Source organism: Perognathus longimembris, chromosome 2, assembly GCF_023159225.1.
Source record: "Perognathus longimembris pacificus isolate PPM17 chromosome 2, ASM2315922v1, whole genome shotgun sequence".
Lineage (NCBI taxonomy): Eukaryota > Metazoa > Chordata > Mammalia > Rodentia > Heteromyidae > Perognathus > Perognathus longimembris.
This window is the reverse complement of record NC_063162.1, coordinates 75,580,600-75,595,581: the sequence shown is the minus strand read 5'-3', so window position 1 is coordinate 75,595,581 and position 14,982 is coordinate 75,580,600. Positions and strand designations below refer to the sequence as shown.

General features: G+C 51.9%; 1 protein-coding gene across 5 annotated transcripts in view; it reads left to right on the top strand.

The window, feature by feature from the left end:
• The window catches only part of Mindy4 (MINDY lysine 48 deubiquitinase 4), a 95,028-nt gene that overhangs the window by 71,994 nt on the left and 8,052 nt on the right, over positions 1–14,982 (top strand). For 4 of the 5 annotated variants that reach the window (XM_048339528.1, XM_048339526.1, XM_048339525.1 and 1 more), the window contains 4 exons: positions 7,183–7,246; positions 9,942–10,103; positions 13,670–13,850; positions 14,859–14,931. In XM_048339528.1, the coding sequence (XP_048195485.1) occupies positions 7,183–7,246; positions 9,942–10,103; positions 13,670–13,850; positions 14,859–14,931 (480 nt within the window). Of the gene's footprint in view, positions 1–7,182; positions 7,247–9,941; positions 10,104–13,669; positions 13,851–14,858; positions 14,932–14,982 lie in introns of those variants that run through there. The other variant, XR_007210014.1, reaches the window with a different exon arrangement.

Here is a 14,982-nt window from a genome sequence, read left to right as displayed (position 1 = left end):
CACACAGGCAGAAACACAGAAGCACACATGTACATACATAAACGGGCACACAGGCACATGTGTAAACAAATTCACATGTGAGCATAGGTACACTTGTGCACATACAGACGTGGGCACATAGGCATGTGTGTACACATACAGACATAAGCACATAGACAAGCATAGGCACACGTACACAAATACAGATGTAAGCACACAGGCAGACACATGCCCATGTGTACAAGAGAGCCATTAGCTGTCTGTAGGCTCCCTAAGAGCCTTCTTTGGCCCTGCAGGAAGATGTTTTGTGGCTCATGGGACAGCCTTGGTCTCAGCTTTCCCAGTGACTCAAATGGAGGCCCTGTAGGCTTGGCTTTGTCTCACCTCCATAGTGCGCCCTGTTACCCTAACCCCGTCTTTACAGGACAAGCCCATGAGCAGTGTCAGTAAACCCAGCCACTCTCCAACATCCTGTAAGCTGGATCTTTGACCTCCGCCTATGTGCTCATTTGTTGGGGTCTGGACGACCCCTTTCTCCCCCCACGGGGAGAATGGTAACCACAAACTATATGAAAGAGCACTCGGCCTGGCCCTCCGCCAGCGGAAGGCCAAAGGCGTGCTCACATGGGCAAGCGCTAAGTTGAGGAAGGGTTGCTGAAGCCTCCCCTCCCCCCAATTCCCCCACATGTTACCAAGGGCGGAGGTGAAAAGGAAGGCATCAGGGACACGCTGCGGTGGTGGGAAGCGTCTCAAAGACTTTAATATGGAAAGGCACTTATATAGAAGTAATGGCGGGAAAGAAAGGGGGCTGGCCAAAGGGCCAGTCATAGGCTAAGGACCATGTCCATCAAGTGACATCACGAAACTTCCTTTGTGGGCGGGACAACCCCATCATGGTGGCACGCACGTGTTCACCTCCCAAGGGGCGGAGGCTTTCTCTTCCTGTTGAGGCCAGAAGGTGGGAGGGGCTCCATCCCATTGTCCCAGGGCTGGGGGGAAGGACAGCCCCCAACACTCATTTCTGTCCCCATCACCTTATACTGCCTTTTATAAGACTGGCAGCTGGGAGATCCTTGGTTGGCTGCTTACAGAGCCAGTTTTGGGAGTAAGAGCAGGTGTCAGTGTCCTCTAGACTGAACTTAAGAAGTGGGTTGAGGACTCCTGCTTCCTGAGATCAGCTGTGCCTGGCATGCTCCTGCTGGATGCTCCCTTGAGCAGTGGCTGCTACTTTGTGTCGCTTCCTGCTTTAGGCTTGTCTTGGTGCCCTGAGGGAGGCCACAAGGCCTCCTTAGTAGGCACATCCTTGGGGACATGGTGATGCTCACGCAGCTCCTTCTGTGAGGATGCTTGTCTTTGGCAGGTTCTTTCTAAGCAGAGGTGAGTCCTGAGCACTGAATGCCATTGCTTGAAGGGTCCCAAGGAGGGCTGAATAGGAGGAGCAGGCCCTGACTTGGATGATCAGTGGGGAGGTGACCCTGAAGATACCTCCTCCTCTTGATCTGTTGATTAGACTGAAGGCTTCTGGTGAGAACTGAGGCAGTGCTTGGGCAGCTTGAACAACACACTTTTAGGGTCCTGAGGTCTCAGCTGTGCTGACCCCACCCCACCAGTGTCCAGGTAGACATAGACTGGAGTAACAGTGGGGCAGGAGACAGCTGAGGGCTCAGTGCCATGTGCCTGAAATGACCTCATGGTGTCATTGCAGTGACAGGTTCAGCTGATAGCATCTGTGGGCCTAATCTGAGGCTCTGCCTCCTTCCCTGCATGTCAGATGTCCCTGCATGTCAGGAAAGGTGTAAAGTAGGTCCAAACAATCTGCATCAGGCTGGGTGCTGGATGGCCTGCTCTGCTCCAAGATCAGAATGGGCCATGTCCCTGGGCCATGTAGGACATGGCAAGGCACAGCCAGGGCATGCCCACAGGGCCAGCTGAGGGCTATCATTATGCCCATGAATACTGAGCCTAAGCTGGAAGAGAGAGGCCTTCATCCTACAGCTAAGGACAGGAATCAGGTCCAGGTTTCATTGGGTCTCCTCTGACCCTTGAGATCCTTGCATGTGCAGCACTGCTCACTCACCTGAGGACTCTGTACCTTCCACAGAGAGGACAGGCCTGGGGAGGAGGGAAGTACTTACTTTTCTGGAAGGTTCAGTGCCAAACCTGCCTCAGCTGTGGGTGGGCTGCTACCCTCTGCCTCTTCATGCCTCCTGGGATCCATCTTCTGAAGCTATTCTTCAGGATTTCCTGACTCCCACTGTCCCCACACAATGTCTGTAGGGATATTTGCTCTGCACTTGTAGAGTCTTGGGTCTGGCACCGAGAACCAGACAGGACTTGATCTGGTCCTGAAAATCTGCTGCCTGGAGGGTGGAGGCAAGCACAGAGGATGGATTGGTACACACCTTGAGGGGAAGAGAGGAGCCTTCATGGAAGAGGAGACTTTTAGCAGGGCTCGGAGGGAAGGCCAGAAGGGGTTTTGACAGATAAAAAGAACAATATGGCACAGACTACTATAAAGGTTTGGTCTCAGCAGCCCAGGATCTGGTCTGGGATGCAGGTATAGGTGGGAAGTAGCTTGGCTTTGAAGCCATGAAGGCTTGTACTTCAGTTCCCACTTCTCCACCCTGAGAAGCCAATACCAAGCTCCCCCTGCATCCTGGGCCCCCTGCCTGCCCTCTTCCTCCTGCCTGGAGATAGGGAACTCTGCAGTACACAGCCCTTTCCAGGATCTGCTCCCCTGTGGCCTTAACCCTGTGAGGACCACTGCCAATCCACATCAGGTCAACAGCATGGTGGCAGGGGGTCCTCTGACTTGACCCTTACCTCCCGGCTTTCATTTAGCACCCACTCTGTCAAGTCCTTCTAAGGAATTCACAGCTCTATTTCTTACTCTTGGAGGTCATGATTTATCTTGAGCTTTTGCTGTGACAGAAATGGTTGAGGTTGCAGAAATTGTAGCCTCTGTCGTTGTTTTCTTGTTTTTATTATTGTTATCATAGGAAAAAGGAAGTGACATTCACTGAATACCAGATGCTTTATATAGTTTGTCCCACTCTGTTCTCACAGTTACCTATAATAGATGGGGACACTAATATATCCATTTTGTCAGTGGGGAAACTGATGCTCACAGGGGCAGCCTGTAAGTGGCAGAATTTGGGTTTGAACTAGATACTACCTGACTTGAGAGCCCAGGTTCTCAGCCATATCACAACTGCCCTGTCCATCACTGAGTATCCCAAACAGTCAGCCGTGCCCACCTATGGTGGAGATGTAGCAGAGGGCATGGCCTCCAGAAGGGGCGAATGAGAGCCAGATGACACAGGCAGAGATGGTGTCCCTGTGGTCAGGTGTATGAGGTGGCTGATTGGGTCCTCTTGGGGTAATTACTGCCTGCGCGAGGCTTGATGTCTTAAAGATCAGAGTTGGCCAAGCAGCCCTGTTCCCATCCAGGGAGGTCCCTTACATTTCTTCTCCCCTGGCCTCAGAGCTTTGTAAATGAAGACTTGGTCCCAGAGATAGGCAGAGATTTGTAGCTCATGAGCCCCCTGTGACTTCAGCCCCTGCTCTCAGGAAGCTACATATCTGGAGCCCAGGGGTTCCCTGAAGAGCTACAGGTGCTGGTGAAGCAGAAAAAGATGGGCTAGGCCACCACTATCTGCATGATGGCAGCTGTGCCCCTGAGATTTCTTCTGAAGGAGAATTGAGCCTACAATACTGGCACATAGAGCCTTACTTCTCACAGCTCCAGAAGCTAGAAGTCCAAGATCTGAGTGCTGGCAAGGTTGGCTCCTTCCAAGGTCTCTGTCTCTCCTGGGCCTGCATTGGACACTGTCTAGAAATCCTCACATGTCTTCCTGTGAATGCCCTCCCCTTTTTCGTACCCTACTGAGTCCAAATCGGACACCAGCCAGACTGGCTTAGGCCCCACCCTCACTTTCATTTAATTGCCCTGTTAAGGACATTGTGAGGTCCTGAGTGTTCAGCCCAGCACACCTCTCATCCTAAGACCCTTTTGTTGTGGAATGGAGACCACACAGCAACTGCACAGCAGCCTGGACTTGGATCTGCTATTGCGGGCTGACTAATGGTGAGGCAGAGCAGAGGCCGTGCTGCTCTGCCCAAGGACTCCTTGCACTCAGCCCCTCGGGAGCTCCCTGGGGAGGTCTGGGCATCTTGATTTGCCAAAGTTGTAAATCTCTTAAGCTATAAGCTGCTCTTTGTCGTCTCCCAATTGCCTTGATGTGAAATACAGATGTTCCTTCTTTTTAAGATCCAAGCACACTTTAGAATTTCCCATCGTGTTTGCACCTAAGTATGCAATTACCATTTCCCCCCATTGTCCTTTCTGCCTGTCCCTCTGCTTCCAGCTGACGCAGGCTCCCGGGCCCACTGGGTGAACATGAGGCTGTGAACTCGTGAAGATCGGATGGCTTCTGAAAGCTTCGGGTGGCTCTAGGCCAGCGATGCTTATCGGTCCCCCTAGAGCTCCTTTGAGGTTATTTTCTTCTCATCAGAAGATGCTTGTATATGCCCCGGAGAACGTTTCCATCAATTCTTCTGCCTCAGCTAGCGCCAGCCGAGCACTGTGCTCAGCCATGAGTCACCTCCTCTGGCTTCTTCCCAGACCCACTGGCTGTCTCTGGTGGCCCCAGCCCCTGCAGCGCTTGCCAGAGGACCCGAGCCTCTGTGGTTCTCGGCGGCCGGGATGGTACTGCAGCCCATCTCATGAACACCAAACATTCCCATTTGGCCCTGCCTATCCAAACCACAAGAAAGCATTTCCCCCCGGCATTACAGAGCTCGAATTTCTAAAGTTGTCTGGGAAGAACACTGGTCAGGATGTGTGTTTTAGGTCTGTGAGCAAACAGTGGACCTTAGATTTAAAGCACAAAATTGGGACTAGCTTCCTTTATCTTCCACTGTAAGGACCATAAACAATTGCAAAGCCCCTGTGACCTCTGGCCTGGTCATTGCCCTCTAGGGTATGGATGTAGGTGGTGAACCCTGCCCCCACATCCTGGCTTGTGCAGCCCTGCTCCAGGAAACCAGGCTCCCTGGCTTCACCCCATCCCAGTACAAGATCTTGGATCTGTAAAGTCCAGGCCATAGTGCCTGGAGGTTGACATTCACCAGCTGTAGCCCACAGCTCTTTACTCTCAGCTAGCTAGCCAACTCTGGTCCTCAGTGTGGCTGAGGGGAGCTGGGTCCCAGTGGTGGACCTCGGAGCATGGGGAGACCCACCACAACAAAGTTTTGAGACTTAGGAAGGGCTTCTTGCCTCCTCATGCCTAGTCCTCTAGGTAACATGGCCCTACCAATTTGTTCCCAGTGCCACTCAGCCCTTAAAACCCTTTTCTTTGGGCTGGGAGTCTCCAGGAAAAAAGCATTTCACTTTGTGCTACTTGAAGACTCATTCCAAGGATGGAGCCACAGTGCTAACATTGGTGCAGACATGGAACTAGTGTCAGTCACCTAGGAGCTGAGGCCCTTGGCAAGTGAGCCCCTTCGCTGAGCCTGGATTTCTCCCAGAGCCTGAGGGAATGATGCCCACTTGGTGTCAGGCAAAAGCTGTGCCCTGGAGACAGTGGCTGTTGCTCTAGACCTCAGAGAAGGTATGTGAGTCTGCTTTCTATTGCCAGTAATACCTCATGGGGTAGGTAAGCTTTAATGAAAAGAGGTTTATTTTGGCTCACAGTTCTGAAGGTCCAAGGTCAAAGGCCGAACCTGGTGAGGGCCTTCTTCCCAGCAGGGTCCTGAGAGGGCATAGGGCATTGTACAGGAGTGTGTCTCCCCTCTCCTTCCCTCTCCCTCCTTCTGTCTCTCCCTCCCACCCTCCCCCCATCTTTCATTATGCCACCAGGATTTAACGGTGAGACTCCCCCCTAACAATCTTGGTCATTTCTCCAATGTCCCTCCTCTAAACACTGTCCAGTTATTCCCTCACCATGAGATTAAATTTTAACACATGAACCCCTGGGAACCCATTTGGATCATGTGTAAACTACAGTAACAGCATTATTGTCCATTCCTCGTATGTTGCTGTGTCCATTGTGTCCACTGTGTCCATTCCTCCCTTGTCACTGTGTCCATTCCTCCCATGTCATTGTGTCCATTCTTCCCATGTCGCTGTGTCCATTCCTCCCATGTCGCTGTGTCCATTCCTACCTTGTCGCTATGTCCATTGCTCCCATGTCACTGTGTCCATTCCTCCCATGTCGCTGTGTCCATTCCTACCTTGTTGCTATGTCCATTGCTCCCATGTCACTGTGTCCATTCCTCCCATGTTCCTGTGTCCATTCCTTCCATGTCACTGTGTCCATTCCTCCTTGTTACTGTGTCCATTGCTCCCATGTCACTGTGTCCATTCCTCCCATGTCGCTATGTCCATTGCTCCCATGTCACTGTGTCCATTCCTCCCATTTTGCTGTGTCCATTGCTCCCATGTCACTGTGTCCATTCCTCCCATGTCGCTGTGTCAATTCTTTCCTTGTCACTGTGTCCATTCCTCCTATGTCGCTATGTCCATTCCTTCCATGTCGCTGTGTCCATTGCTCCCATGTCGCTGTGTCCATTGCTCCCATGTCGCTATGTCCATTCCTACCATGTTGCTATGTCCATTGCTCCCATGTCACTGTGCCCATTGCTTCCATGTCGCTATGTCCATTGCTTCCATGTCGCTGTGTCCATTGTTCCCATGTCGCTGTGTCCATTCCTCCCTTGTCACTGTGTCCATCTTCCCTTGTCACTGTGTCCATTCCTCTCATGTCACTGTGTCGATTCCTTCCATGTCACTCTAATCTTTCCATGTCACTAGTATCCATTTCTCACACGTCACTATGTCTGTTCCTTCCATTTCACTGGCTGGCAGACTGAGCCCAGAAGAAGGAGGAGGGAGTAGTGATAGGATGTGAATTCAGGATGTAGGGGTCCCCTCTTGAGGTTCTCTGCTATGTCTTGCTGGGCTCCCCATCCTCTAGTGACCCAGAGGCCTGGGTAGTCAGAATGAAGGCTTTTGCCTAGAAAAAACTGATTTTGGCAGAGCAGGCCTGTGTCTGGAGCCCAGAACACAGATGGCTCATCTTCCCACTAAATGTAGAATCACTAGCCTGGAGCCCGAGAAGAGTGCCTGGTCACCCAGAGAAGCTTTCCCAGGTGGCCTTGGTCTGAAAGATTGCTAAAGCCATTCCTTCTTGTGTTTTCTAGTGTCCGTCAGGACTTCGATGTCCCCACCAGCCACTTGATTGGAGCACATGGCTACTGCACACAGGTCAGAGGGCCTGCGTATGGGACCTGTGAAGGGAAGTGGATGGTTCTTCCCCTCTGTCCTTTCTTTCCTCCCATCTCTGCCAGCTCCCTCCTAACAGCCTGCACATGCCCACCTCTGATGAGCTTCACTGATCTAGAGACTGAAGGAGAGAGCTTACTTTAGCTTTTTCTTTTCTGGAGTACTTACAGTGTAAAGAGCAGTGTGCTTGGGGCACAGGGGATGGGAAGCAGCAGAATGCAGGCCTGGTACCGCCCCTGTGGGCCCCAGCTGCCGGAGCAGAGTCCTAGATACTTACGCTCACCCAGGACACTGTCTTCACCACCATCCTGAGTCTTTACAAATGCATCTCCATGAGGCCTTGCTGGAGGCAAGAGACCCCTGAGCCCAAAGGTCTGTCATCCATCCTGGGTCACTCAGATGATGCCAGGAAAGGAGGTTGTTTAAGATTCTAGTGAGCATCAAGCCTAGAAACAAAATCCCATCTGGGCTTCCATCCACACCTTTCTCTGCATAGCAAGGCCTCTAGAGCGTGATGTGAGCCACAGGAGCAGCTGGCACTGGGTGCACAAGGGGCCCAAAGTCATTCTTTTGCCCTGTTGAGAACTCAGTTGTCCTGCATGCCCCACTCACCTGTGCCCAGCTGTGGAAATCCACCAGGGTCCCCTGTGGAGGTGAGGAAGACATTATAGCAGGGCGAGGCTACCTGCTGCCCACTTTCCTAGGAGGAGGCCTTCAGAGTGGCTGCTCTTTTGACTGCTTCTGGCATCCAGCTCACACTCTGGGTGCTCCACAGGCCCCCCTTTGTAGGGTGGAGAGCGGGGCTGCCTGGAGCCCCCTTTCATGGAATAGAGAGCAGAGCTGCTCAGAGTCCCCTTTAAGTAGAGAGTAGGGGACCTGCCCAGGGTGGGAGAACATCCAGTGAGGGGCTGGGTTTAGCCCTGTTCTTGCTGCACTTGCAGAATGAGCTGGGGTACCTCTCCTCCTGGGCTTCCTCTTTTGTAGATGGGACATTTGAGCTGGACCAAGGCTACCCACAGATTGTTGGTGGATGTGTTGAAGAGCAGGCTCAAATCCAGGCATCTAACAGACTATCCCAAGTGATAAGTACCGGCTAAGCTTTGCCATATGTGTTTTTTGCACCTATGGGAAGCAGAAGGTGGATACTTCCCCTTCTCATGTGTAAACTATAGTAGCAGCATTACTGTCCATTCCTCCCATTGTTACCTTCCTCCAGAAGGCTTGCTACTGGGAGGTGGGTTCTGAACATATCCCCATGGAAGAGCAAGGCCTTTTTCCTGTTGTAAACCAGATGGAGACTTCTGGCTGAGAACACTGTCCCCAAGGTGCAGTATCTTAGAGCAGATATTTCCTCCACCTTTTTCTCTGGTTTCCTCTAGGAGGACACAATAGAGCTCCTCACTGTCTCTCCCCAATGGAGGCCCCTCTGCAGCCATCAGCAGAGGCCTCTTTTACTGTCTCTGGGGCAGGGGTGCTGGTGTTAACAGGGATTTATTAACCCTGGGTGTTGTTTTCACAATTTGAAGGAAAACATTCCAGGAACTTTGCCCTGTAGGGTGTGGGCTGTGTAAGGGCAGCTGTGGCTGTTCCTGAGGGCCAAGAAAGCCTCTGCCCGTACCTCACCAGTGGTGCCAGCTCTGGTGGGCAGGCAGCACAGAGAGGCCTGCCAGCCTGAGTCCTTCCAGAGGCAGGGGTGCAGTGGTTCTGGCTAGAAGATAGGGGTGGAGGCTCAACCCTGGCACTCACCAAGAGGCCAGGCTCAGTTCCTCCCAAGACCAGGTAGGAGCAACAGAGCCCTTCCAGCCTCAGTGGCCCTCCTGGTATGGATGATGCAGGCTCTGCATGGTGCTGGCTCCCAGGGCAGGGTTCATGGTTTTGTTGCCTTGTCTGTATGTGGCATGGGCAACAGGGCCATGGAATGCCTTAATACCCTATCTTCCATTCTCCCTCTGAGCTTCTGTTTTCTTGGCCCTTTACTGTCTTCCTCTGTTCTGCCTCCCCCATGATGCCTGTGCTGTTGAGGTGAGGCCCGAGTATGGCCTGTCCTTGGAGTATAGCCCTTGGTGCTGGGAGGGGGTGGGGCGCAGGGGATTCTGGCTGTTAGATGTTACCGTTGGGGGATAGGTGAAGGGTACATAGGAACTGTGGACTGTTTTTATAACTTTGAGCCTAAAGTCATTACAAAATCTGAAAGTATATTTTAAGAACTCCTGCCTATATGACATACAGATGTCACTCCTCCACAAAGTAACTTTCACTCAGACATGTGACCTTGCTGTCTTAGGCCCTGGAGCCCTCAGTGTGCACATTTTTATAGCCCTGCCATGTCCTGCATTGGGCTTGGACAACATAGCACAGACCTGACCCTCAGCCTGGATCCTGGCTTGAGGCTATGCAAACCTCCTTGCCCCTCAAAATAGGTACAGCACAACCTGGGACCTAGAGTAGGATCCTGTGGAGTTGGTGCTCAGTGAATGCTTGTGGAGTAAGGACTAAATGCTTAGAGTTGCTTTGATGAGAAGCTGGAAGTTTTCTCCTCAGGGCCTGTGGAAAGTTTAGTCCCCACTGCCTCTCATTTCTGACTCTTTCCTTCTCCACCCTCTTTCCCTGTTGCCAATGACCCCCCTCCCCAGCTGTTCCAAGGACTTGACTGGGCTTCCCTTTCCCGTATCAACAGGAACTCGTCAATCTGCTCCTGACTGGGAGGGCCGTGTCCAATGTTTTCAACGACGTGGTGGAGCTGGACTCCGGGGACGGGCGCATCACACTGCTCCGAGGCATTGCTGCGCGGAGTGATGTTGGCTTCTTGTCTCTCTTTGAGCACTACAACGTGTGCCAGGTACTTACCTGCTCACCCTCTCCCAAACCACAGAAGCCTAGCTCCCAGAGTCCATGAGGTACGGAGACATAGAAGGCAGGAAACTGGACTCCAGTTCCAGAGCCACCCAGAGTACCGGTCGGAATACAGAGGAACTGAGGGAATTTGGGTTGTGGACATGGACACCCAATCAGACCCAAAGCCACCCCATAACTGCGTCCTGTGAAGTCTGGCCAGAAAAGGTTTTGGTGCATGGTCAGAGAGGACTGGTGTATATGGGGGTGGGGGTGGGGATGTTGGGGAACATGATCTTGCCCAGGCAGAGGAACTTGACATCTTAGTCCTTGATTAGTTTCTTAGGGTAGCTGGAACAAAACTGCAGAATGAGAACTTGCACAGAAGCATACTGTGTTATAATTCTGATTGCCAGAGTATGAGTTCAAGGTGCCATCAGTACCCTGCATCCTTAGAAGCCAACAAGGAGAACACATTTGTACTATTTTCCAGTGTGCTTGATATTTATTGTCTTATAGATGTTCCCCCAGCCCCCATCTCCCCTGTTACATGGCTGAACCCTCACCATGTGTCTCCTTTTCTTACAAGAGTCTCATTTGGATTAAGGATGTAGCTTCCTCCAGGATGACCTTGTCTTAACACACACAAAGACACTTTCCATTCTTAGGCACTGGGTACTTACATATTTTTGGGGTAACATAGTTGAGAGTCCACAGAATCTCACCTGATCCATTGACTGGGATGTGGTGCCTTGCCTTTTAAGTCACTGCCGCTAGGATCTCAAGAAAGGCTGGGACTTCAGGTAAAGCTGACCAAGAATAGGTGATCATGTCTCTAGGGAGTATGGGCAGGGCAGAGGTGGGCTGGCTGGAGTGCACGGATCCTGCCTGCTGGCCCAGCTGCCATGGGTCTTCATGGAGCCTTGTCCTGTGGAGGCTTATATGTCATGGGGGTGGCTATCCCTGCGGGGTCTTCTGGAGGCCTGGAAGAGGCCATATTTCTGTCTTGCATCATGTCTTCACAGTCAGGGCACAGAGTCCCCCCCAGCCCCCTCCCCCATTTGAGAACCCTGGAGAGTGCTTGGTGAATGGCTCTATAGGGGCTAGAGGGGCCTTCCTGTGTGATGACATGGCTGGGCATGCTATCCCTTGTGAACAGACCACCTGGGATCCAGTCTGAGTGTCATCCCTCTCAGTGCAGACTCATGGGTTCCAAAGACTTGGGGAGTCAAGGAGACTGGTGTTTTCTAGGTTGTGTTGGTGTCAGAGGGAACCCAGGAGTGTGGCCATGTGGCTGAGGAGAGCCAGGCCCTGAGAGTGTAAGATCCTGGGTGGCTCAGAAATCTCCAACCCAAAATTCCATGGGTGGGGCTTGTGGATTCCCTAGGCTTGTCATTCCTATATCCAGGGCGTTGGTCAAAAAATGAACTTTTTTCCTTTGGTCAGTAGAGGGCAACCAGTGTGAAATCAGTTGAGGTCATCCTTGGAGTAAAAGGACTTGAAATTCAGGCCTGCAGTGTTCTCTCAGAGGCACCTGGAGGATTAGCTCCCTGCCCTGGGAGAATGCTGTCCTTGGCTTTGCAGGACACTCATCAGGGAGGGACCTACTTTCCTTCTTTGGAGAGCTTCCCAGAGGCTGGACTGAGACCTCATCTTGCCATGGAGGCTCAGTCTGCCTCCTGCCACTGCCTACCACCTTTTTACCACAGCGTCCTGCTAGGAGGTGGAGGTCTGGGCTCTCCTGAGGATGTGGGATAGAGGGGTAGGGGAGCTGCCTGCAGATGACTGCCTCAGATGACCTGCTCAAGGGGAAGCACAGGAAGCTCTAGACCAGAGAAATGTGGCCTCCTACCTCAGCCTGGCTGTGTGTGACCCCACTGGGCTATTCAGGCCCACCTTCCTTCCTTTGCTCTCTGCATCCTAGAACTGGCCTAGATCTGAGCTGCTTTGTAGAAGGTCAGACCTGGCTTGAGCAGGGGCCATCTTTGTTATTTGTATGTGGCTGCTTCTGGGTATGCCTTCATGGGACACTTGGGCTACTAGGCACAGGCACTAGGCTGGTGTGGGCACCTTAGGCTGGGTGTGAGAGTAGCTCCTCCCACAGGCTCCCTGGGAGCATAGGCACCAGGCTGGCTTGGGCACTTAAGGCTGGTTGTGAATGGCTTTTCCTGCAGGCTCTAGTGGCAGTGGTTCCTCTCCAGAAAGGCCCCTTTGAGCATGGACTGGAAGCCATGTTGGCATCGAGGCTTTGGCATGTCCAGCCATGTCCTTCTAGTCAACTAAAGCCCTGCATGAGCCAATCCTGTCTGTAGTCACATCTGTGTATTGCACAGGGCTAGGCTGAGGGCTCTGCTGCAGTGGAAGGAGCACAAGCACAAAAGGACAGCAGAGTATATGTGGTCAAGATTGTTTTCCCACCCTCAGGGAGACCCTCCCCACAGGAAAGTCTGAGCTTAGCCCTTATGACCACCTTCCCCTCCCACCTCGTCACTCCTGTGAGTAGGCCTGGAGGAGTATGTCCTTTCCCCACTGGAAAAATAATTCCCATTCTTTCCTTAATCCACAGGTGGTGGCTGTAAATACCTGAGCATGCAAACATCTCCCTGAGGCTGGTGGGGATTAGGCCAGCCCTGGCCTGGCCTAATGCACGTAGGCTGAATAACCAGGCCCCCAGCCAGGAGAGGCACTGGCCCCAGGGACTTTCAGGGAGCAGGCAAAGAGCCTGCTAGTAGCTAGGACATTCAAGGGCCCTGGGCCAGACCTTTTTCTTTGTAGGCAGATAGTGGCTATGTGTTGAGTACTCTGCTGACTTACATCTGAGAGTCCATGCATCTGTCCTCCCCTAACCTTCTGCCTGAGCCCCTGGGCATCTGTCCTTTCTCCTCCTGCCTGAGCCTCCATGGTTGCAGACTCCTCATCAGGAGGAAGTCCTGCGTCTGCTTCTGGCACTCCTGTACTGTCTTAACTGAGAAGGGCCTGTGTGCTCTGAATTTCTCAGTATCACCATGGACTGCTTACCATAGCTTTCCTGCCAGCTCCATGAACCCCACTCCTCCTATCCTAAAGGCACAGTTCTAGTTCACACTCCACTTAATTCCCCACACCCTTAATTTGCCAGCTACCTAGGCGGAGCTTTAGTGTGGTGTTGAGGTGCAGTTGCTGAGTGATGAGCTCTTGGGCACAGGAAAGAGGAAGTGATCCCACCCCAACTGGGTAATGGGAGATGTAGATCTCCAAGGAGAAGAGAGCTCAAGAGTGGACAGCCCAGGTCCTGATGAGCCTGGAAAGAGCCAGGTTGTGGCCACTATCCAGATGAGGAGCATAAGAAGGGCTGGAGTGAAAGACAGTTCAGGAACTAGAGGGTGCAGGTTGGCACTGCCAGGAACCCTGGGCTGGAGAAGGAATCGGCAGTGCTTGGGTTTGGGTCTATGCAGGGCAGGCCAGCTCTGGAAAGTGGGCCCATGGACTGGAAGCACCACATGGCCTTGGAGGTCAGCACTGGCTCTAAGTTAGACAGCAGACCTCAGCCCCTGTCCCTGGGTGGCTTGGGTCATCAAACCTCTCTTCCTCCAGGTTGGCTGCTTCCTGAAAACTCCGAGGTTCCCCATCTGGGTGGTGTGCAGCGAAAGCCACTTCAGTGTCCTTTTCAGCCTGCAACTAGATCTCCTGTCTGACTGGAGGGCTGAGCGACTTTTTGATCTGTACTACTATGATGGCCTTGCAAACCAGCAGGAGCAGATCCGACTAACTGTAGGTAATATACCCTTAGCCTGTCCCCTCACAGAAGGCTTTAGCACTCCAGGTGTCAATAAGTAGCGTGGTTCACAGAGTAGATGTCTGTGGGACTCTAGGGAGGACCTTGAGCACCTGATGGTGTTAAGAATGGAAGATGAAGTCAGAAACACATGCGAAGTACCCTGAATTACTTAGTTGAGAGTTTAGGTTTATTCTTCAGGCAGTCAGGAGCCATGGAAGATTTTTTTTTTACATTTTTTTCCAAATTTTTATTATCAAACTGATGTACAGAAAGGTTACAGTTTCATACGTTAGGCACTGGATACATTTCTTGTACAGTTTGTTACCTTGTCCCTCATACCCCCCTCCCTCCTTCCCCCTTTCCCTCCCCCCCCCCCCCCCCCACGGAGGTGTTCAGTGCACTTACACCAAACAGTTTTGCAAGTATTGCTTTTGTAGTTGTTTGTCTTTTTTTACCCTGTGTCTCTCAATTTTGGTATTCCCTTTCAATTTCCTACTTCCAATACCAGTATACACGGTTTCCAATATACTCAGATAAGATTACAGAGATAGTGTAGGTACAACCACAGGAAGGTGACACAAGAACATCATCAATAATAGAAGCTACAGATACACATAGGACGTTGAAAGTAGTTACAACTGTTTCCATAACATGGAGTTCATTTCACTTAGCGTCATCTTATGTGTTCATAAGAGTATAGCTATTGGGCCTATGGAAGATTTTTAAGATAAATGAGTGACAAAGTCAGGTGTGTTTCAGGAAGAGTCTGTGTTTGGAAAGAACATCATGATGGCTGAGGTAGGGCACAGGGTGGTCGAAGCTGGAGGTGAGTCATCCAGGCACAGGGTGATGGAAGCTCGTGAGTCATCCTGGTACAGACCTATGGCGAGGAATGAGGCTGGATCTGGTCGAGATGAAAACAAGGGCACAGGTACAAGAAAGGCTAGGACCTCTGGTGGGTATGGAATCCTGGGATGGTACATGTACCTCTCTCTCCCTCCCTAGATACCACTCAAGCCACCCCTGAGGATAGCCACAAAGACCTTGTCCCTCCCCTGGAGCTCTGCATCAGAACCAAGTGAGTCAGTCCTGTCTCCCTCTCAGGCTCTCCTACAGTACCCTGAATGGG